At 40.6% G+C, this 7,687-nt stretch overlaps 1 protein-coding gene across 1 annotated transcript in view; it reads right to left on the reverse strand.

Annotated features, from left to right (window-relative positions):
* Positions 1-6,992, reverse strand: part of ESM1 (endothelial cell specific molecule 1) — an 11,677-nt gene extending 4,685 nt beyond the window's left edge. The window contains exons 1-2 of the mRNA XM_019532057.1: positions 6,387-6,992; positions 1,015-1,170 (exon numbers count right to left, since the gene is read on the reverse strand). Of these exons, the coding sequence (XP_019387602.1) occupies positions 1,015-1,170; positions 6,387-6,687 (457 nt within the window). The 5' untranslated portion in view covers positions 6,688-6,992. The remainder of the gene's footprint in view (positions 1-1,014; positions 1,171-6,386) is intronic.
* Positions 6,993-7,687: the final 695 nt, after the last annotated feature.

A 7,687-nucleotide genomic window follows, 5' to 3' on the forward strand; every position in this document is an offset into this window, starting at 1 on the left:
GTGGCCCTCCTCTGGACCCTTTCAATGTTGTTCACATCCCTCCTGAAATGGGGCGCACAGAACTGGATGCAGTACTCCAGCTGTGGCCTGACCAATGTCGCATAGATGGGGAGGATCACCTCCCTGGCTCTACTTCAGATGCACCTGTGGATGCACGACAAGGTCCGGTTAGCCCTGCCAACCATGACCTCGCATTGTCGGCCCATGTTCATCTTGGAGTCAGTAATGACTCCAAGATCCTTTCTGCCTCCGTGCTCTCAAGAAGGGAGTTTCCCATTCAAGAAAGGGAACAGAATATCACCCATGGTAACTAATGTGTGGCAAATGTGTGACAAAACCTCAACATTGAACAAGGCAACTGTAATTTTCACACATCGGGGGGGGGTTTCCAGATCCAACTCCTTCCTCAGGGTTTGTCTATACTATACAACTTCTGCCTGGTTTGTCTATACTATACAACTTCTGCCTTTATAGCTATACCAGAATATCGTTGTTGGTGGAGTCCTCTTCATGAAGGCATGATATATTATGACAGAACGGCTTGAGACACAGTTACATCTGCTCCCCAAGTGACATAAACTAAACCATCAGAAGTCCCATTGTGTCAGGATGGCTGCATCCCCACCAAGGATTTTGCTAACATTGCTATGTTGACCAAAGACATGAAAAAGTCACACAGAGCCACAATAACTATGCTTGGCAAACCTTTGATCTTAGATGGCCCAACACATGCAAAAATGACAAACTACCTTACCCACTCTAAGATTGTAATGCATGCTATTTACTATATATTACATCTATAGGGTGGATATACCCAGAGGAAATTCTTGGCCGATAGCAAATTTAATGTTCGTTAATATGAGCCCTTAATAATAAATAAATAAAGATGTGTATGTACTATTACTTATTTGTGTAGCTCCATCGCTGTACATAAAACTCACAGAAAATGCAGTGTGCTGGTACATCACATACATAGGAGTTTCCACTAAAATCAAATATCTCATCAAAACTTACCTGTGTATGAAATAAGTTTTCGTCTGTTTGGTGGCTTTGAAGCAGAGAGTTGGAAAAATGGGAACTTCAAACATTTTCCAGTTACTCTGTCACAGATGCCAGACTGACAGTTGCAAGTTTTTCTGCATTCTATTCCATAGGTACCGTACGGACATTCTGAAAGAAGACAAATTTTAAACGTATATACCAAATCCTGAGATGGGTAGGTCTGTTACTAATATTTTTAATCTCATGGATGTTGTATTCTTAAAATAGTTTTGTTTGGTATTGAAGCATTTTGAAATGACAATCTTTGCTTCAAATAACTTACTGATTATATTCACTATTACATTGCATACTGTACACTCATTATACATGTTACATCTTTCAAGACTCATAATATGTGAAATAAACACTTAAAAAAAAAGTCTTCATCAAGGGGCTGAAAGAAGTCTCAAGAGGTCATCTAAGATAACCTCTGCTTAGCTCAGGACCTAACTATCCCAGACAAATCTTTGCCTAACTTGCACTTAAAAGACTTGCAGTGATGGAAACTCCACTCCTCTCTAGATAATCTGTGTCAGTTCTTAATCACTCTCAGACTTAGAAAATAATGTCTGATATCCAACCTAAAACTCCTTTGCTTCAATTTAAGGCCATTATTACAGTGAATGTAGAGAACAATGAGCCTCCATCCTCTCTATCACAACTCTGGTTGTATTTGAACAGTGTTAACAAATCTCCCTCATTTTCTAGTGCTATACATTATACTTGTATAATGTATACAAGGCTTCAGAAAAGGATGCAGAACCACCGACATGGTGTTTGCAGCCCGGCAGCTTCAAGAACAGTGCGCAGAACAGAATGTCAACGTTCTCCTCACGTGCATTGACCTAACCAAAGACTTTGACAGGGTGAAACACCAAGCCCTCTGGGAAATCATGGAGAAGTACAGATACCCCAGAAAATTCATCAATATGGTTCGATAGTTCCACAACGGCATGATAACAAGCATCTTTGCAAATGGCAAATGCTCTGACCCCTTTCCAGTCACAAATGGTGTCAAGGAGGGCTGTGTGCTTGCACCTACCCTCTTCAGCGTGGTATTCTGTGCCATGATGTTGGATGCCTTCCAAGACAATGACCTTGGTATGGGGATCAGGTACCATTTTGATGGAGTCATCATCAACCTGCACAGGTTCTGAGCAAGCTCCAAAGTCTGGACAGCCACACTTTGCTACTTCCTCTTTGCTGACGACTGTGTGTTATGCGCAGGCTCACATGCAATGGTCCGTGGACCTATTCTTGTCAGCCCGTGACAACTTTGGACTCACTATTAACATGAAAAAGACCGAAGTGATATTTCAACCTGTGCCTGACACTACTCCAGGAGCCACACATCTCAGTTAAAGGGCCACAACTGTTGATGATCAACAAGTTTGTCTATCTAGACAGCACGCTTTCCCATGCTGTCCACATCGATGATGAAGTCAACGCGAGACTAGAGAAAGCTAGCATGGCCTTTGGCAGACTCTGTAAGTCAGTCTGGGACTGCAGAGGCATCAGAATGTCAATGAAACTGCAATGCCATCATTCTCCTGACCCTCCTTTCACCTTTCAAGAATGTCCGACAGTCTCCTGCTGAAGAAAATCTTCTACGGTGAACTGTAAAATGGAGTACGCTCTTGCAGCACACTAAAAAGCGGTACAAGGACACCCTCAAGGTGTCCTTAAAGAGTTTCAGCATTGACCTGGAGTCATGGGAGCAAATCACTCACTGAGCACTGGCTTTCGAACAGCAATGCATGGCAGAAGCAATGAAGAAACACATGACCAGGAAAACAAAAAGCTCTCATACCCAGTTCTCATCTCTTTCCTGTTCCTGCTGCAGCAGATTGTTCAAGGGTAAGATCAAGCTTGTAAGTCACCTATGTACCCACATGACCCAGCCTCCACCCCACTCCCTTCTCTTTCCCTCTTTCTCTTTTCTCCTCTTTCCTTTTTTCTCCTTTCTCCTGCCCTGTTTCTTTCCCATTTCTTTTCTGTTTCCTCTGTTCCTCCCCCCCCCCGCACCCGCTGGATGCAATCATCTTTGCCTGTGAAGGATGAACAAGAAGACCATTATACTTGTAGTCTTTTACTGCATTAAAAGCAATACAAGTGTTAAGTGTAAGTGTTCAATTACGGGGGGGGGGGGCTAAAGTTAAAAATAAAGGTATTATCTGATATTTAAAATAACTGAACTCTTGAATATTTCTTGAATAGTCCAGGCTGCACAATGCCTTACATAGTTTGTCATAATGTATATAGCCCATGCCAAGGTTGTATTACAGCCAGCTCCACTGAAGCTGCCACATCCTGCCCTACGGAGCTATCCAGGGTGGTAAACTGCCTCCTCAGTCCTGCAAGCCTAGAGCCTAAAGGAGAACCCAGCACCAGGCACTCCAGAGAACTACAGCTTTATACTGCTGAAAAGATTACACACATTCTCTAACAGCCTGGATCTGCTCCTCCCATACCAGCCAACAAAAAGCCCACCTGCATTCTTAGTGTGTTTGCTTCTAAAAAGGTAGTGGACAACCCAAGTTTGGGTACCCAATGTGGATACATCCATTCTAGAAAACTACTGTCCGGTTCAAACCTTTTGTTTTCTAAGCAATCTAACAGAGGTTAGACAATCTAACAGCAAAGGCCAGGCATGAGCTTATATAATCACTGGGTCAGGTTCAAATCTTGGTCCTTATCTTCACAGAGCTCTGCAACCTAGACCCAGCATAGATAAAAGCTCACCTTCTTCCACTTCCAGGGGAAGACTGTGTTTGACAACTCTGTACGTCAGCACATTGCACTTTTTGCTTTAAAGGAAAAAATCATTCATACATGAAAGAGTACAAGGAATGGAGCTTTCCCAGAAGCCAGCCCTAGATGATGGAACAAATTGAAGTGAAGTGAAGTGTCAGACCTCACCACTCCAAGTACAGAGACCTACAGGTGCCTTTTCTAGCATACTGGTTTTCACATTAAAAAACCCAAACAAACTACTAAAACAAAGCATTTTTGTGCACACATGATACTCGTTTAAGAGAATGAGAGGAAGTTTTAACCACATGTGACAGATCCTGCCACCTTGCTTAATAGACTACTGGCAGGTGCCAGGTCATTGTGGTGAGGAGACTAGCACAAGAATCTTTCTAGGACAAATGGAAATAGAATTTAGGCATAAAAACACACACGTCTATCTGGGACTAATCTACAATTTTAGGCTTTTTGTCCAGGTTCTAAGGGACTCAAAAATTTGAGTCAAATTTTCTGCTCAGCTTCTTTGTATAGTAGGAGCCTGATTCTGAGGTGACTGGAGTTACTTGCAAAACTCCCGTTGACTTTAGCAAAAGCTGAGTTGTAACAAAAAAACAAACAAAATTAAAAGGATACACGCCTAGTAAAAGTGCAGATATCGAGGCCCAAGCATCTTTAATCTATTTTGATATTAAAACAGTACTATTGTTCACCGATTTAATTCTTTTCATACAAGGAATGAAAAGAACTTTACAAAGATTAATTTGCACAGAAATGCTGTGAAGTAAGTACTGTGCATAGTTTGCCTTCAAACTAATAAACAAAGGTACAGAGATATTAAGTCCTAGTTCAAGATTTTCAGACAGAACCCAACAGTCCTAAACCCCATGATGTATTTTAAGTGAGACAGCTATTACAATCCGTCTGTTATTAGTCTGATATACTATCAAATGTACAAATACAAAGATACAGTAACTTTACTTCGCTCCATACTTTCCACTTCCATATTAAAATCCACAGATGTTTAAAAAAGAAATGCACTATACTAGAAAATGAGATGAGAAAGGAAAAAAAGAATATTAGGGCTAGAAAATACAGCACAAAGGTATTTATGGTAAAAAGAGTCTCTGATAATTGCTTTAAAATGAAGCGGAGTTTTTCTGTTAATTGTTGGGCACAGAATTTCACCCTAAATATTCAGAATATTTTAACATCAGTATAACATGGTCTAGTGACAGAGATTCAGTGACAGAGATTCATGTTTGTCAGCATTGCGTTTTGTTCATATGTAAATGTGTAGTAACAAAGAACTTTCCATGAATAAGCAACAGTATATATTTGTTACAAGTACTTTCATATAAATTGCAAAACATATTTTGCACTGTAATATATTCAATACACTAGATATTCCATGCTGATTTTTACAGATACCTGTAGACAAGCTAGGATATACAAACTGAAATGTATAGTCCATGGAAACAAAACCTATTTTATTCCAGAAATATTGTATCCATTCCAGAAATATTTTGGGTACTGATTCAGGCACTGACTTCTTCAAACATGAATATAAGTAACGTTTTATATGTATTAAATATGTACGTTATATGCCAGCTGACTTGCATGTGTTTTTGAAAGATCTGATTCTAACCTATTACTTAGAACTGATTCTATCAGGGCATTCAGAGATCTGTAACAACCACTTAGATTTTTTTCAGTGTTATGGAAGTTATTTCTGAGAAAAAGCTATAGCTACAAACTTCACTGGTACCTGAACACAAGAAACACACTGACTCACTGTATTCTTACTTTGCTAGGTCATAAGTAATTTTATTTAGAATTCATATATCATTATTATCCAAAGCAATTTTTTTTTCACTTTTAAAAGCTTAATAAGACCAAAATGTTTATGTGATGAAGTGAAGCTATCCTGATCTATGGAGAAGGAAAGCCATATGCAGCATTTCTACTATAATGTTGTTGAAAACAGTGGAAATGCAGTGGTGTTCATTTGGCCCCTACTGTCTTTTATTAGCTTTCTTTAGACTGATAGGCTATCACTGAAATGTCAGCCCATCACTGAAATATTAGTCCATCTCACTGACACTAATGAATTCATCTTGACCCCACTCCTCTGAGGTCAGGAAGTTTATAATCCCCATTTTACAGTTTTTACAGAGAAATGAAGGCAACAACGCTGCAGGTCACAGTGCTCTGGGATTTCTGCTCTTGTGAAGAAAGGCGGTATGATTCTGCTTACAGAATGAGGGGTTTTGTAATTTGCCTGCAGTCACATAGCAAATCAGTGACAGCACCAAAATTAGCCCCCAGGTATCTTGAGCCTCAGCCCAGTCTTAATCAAAAGAACAGCCTCTCAGATTTCTTCACAAATCTACTAATCCAAATTAAAGGAATAGTTTTCTATTGATCACCCCATACTTCTAAAACAGAATCTCTTTTAGTCTGAGAAGATCTTTTCTGCTTCTTCTCTGCTAAGGAGAAGATTGGTTGAGATGGAACAGCCCACCTTTCAGGTTTATTTGCAGGGAGCAGAACTCATTCTACCTTGTAGCAGACACATGCAAGTGAAAATTGTTTACCTTTGCAGATACCGAATTCATCACCAAAATCATCCTCCTCGGTGTAAAACTGGCACTTCAGTCCAGGCCCGCATTTGACACCATCCATGCCAGAGACAGTACGATAGCAAGTCTCCCCCAGGGTGGCTGCACAGACTCTGCAGCAACCACAGTCATCCAGCACTGTTCGCTTACAGCGCAGAGTACTTTTACACTCATTACTGTCACAGGGCTCAGGGCAATCGACTGCGTATTTTGCACTCCAAGCTGTTCTGATGTGCACCAGTACCAGGATTATGGTGAAAAACAAGAAGCTCTTCATCTTTCTCAGTGTTAATTGCTCAGTTCCAAAGAACAGGTTCTACATTCAACCTCGTGGTCCTGCACTGAGGGAAGCAGCAGTAAGGAATCCAAAGCAGTAGCTGCACATCAGCCTACACATTTATGAGCTTTATACAGTGTGTTGCCCACATGCTTCCCTGTCGTCAGTTTCCTCAATCCAGGAGTGCTGTCCTCCTGCCAGCCTCCCTTGTTGCAGTTTATGAAATCCAGGATGAAGGCTGGATTAGCACTCTGCTGCCATCCAGGAATTGAAAAGCCTGAGCTGATGTAATCTGTTATGTTTAGTTGGTTGTTTTGCATGAGGACTAAAAACTCTCTCACATCCGTCTCAAATGCTCAAGGACGGCTGCCAAAAGCAAAACACACAACCCCACCAAAAAAAAAACAGTAGGTTACATACCTTCCTTCAGGACAGGAACTCTCCTAACGCCGGGCATATCACAGATAGAACCGCTTTGCCTTACACACATGGATTATGAGGCTAGGGGGAAAACCAAGTCTAATTGTACCAGTACTGAAAGAATCTCATGTTTAAATATAAGCTTTTCCAGTCTCCTCAATTAGTAACTAGATGGTTACTTGAAAAAGGAAACATGATTTTGCCATTTACCTAATACAACAGCTAAGCTACTTGTCTTGCCTCTCTTTTGAATGATACTTATAAAATCAAAATGTTAGTTCTATCCATATTGAGGCAGACAAATAAATGAGATTCATGGGATAAATGAGACATTTAACTCAAAGATCAATGCTAAAACTACTGAACTGGTCAGGCAGAAATCAGTATTTCAGGAGTCCCTCTTCAGGGAGTTCAGAAAAAGTATCAGTTTGACTTCTGGTGACTTAAAGGTCAGAGGGGAAAAGCCCAATCCATCATCGTCATTGTCACCATAGTCCTGAGCAGATTCAAAGGGCCTGACTCTTCTCCCATTTCTGCCAATTTCATGCTGACCTAACTCCAATGACTAGTGGAGTTACTT

Source organism: Crocodylus porosus, unplaced genomic scaffold, assembly GCF_001723895.1.
Source record: "Crocodylus porosus isolate Cpor-Errol unplaced genomic scaffold, CroPor_comp1, whole genome shotgun sequence".
Lineage (NCBI taxonomy): Eukaryota > Metazoa > Chordata > Crocodylia > Crocodylidae > Crocodylus > Crocodylus porosus.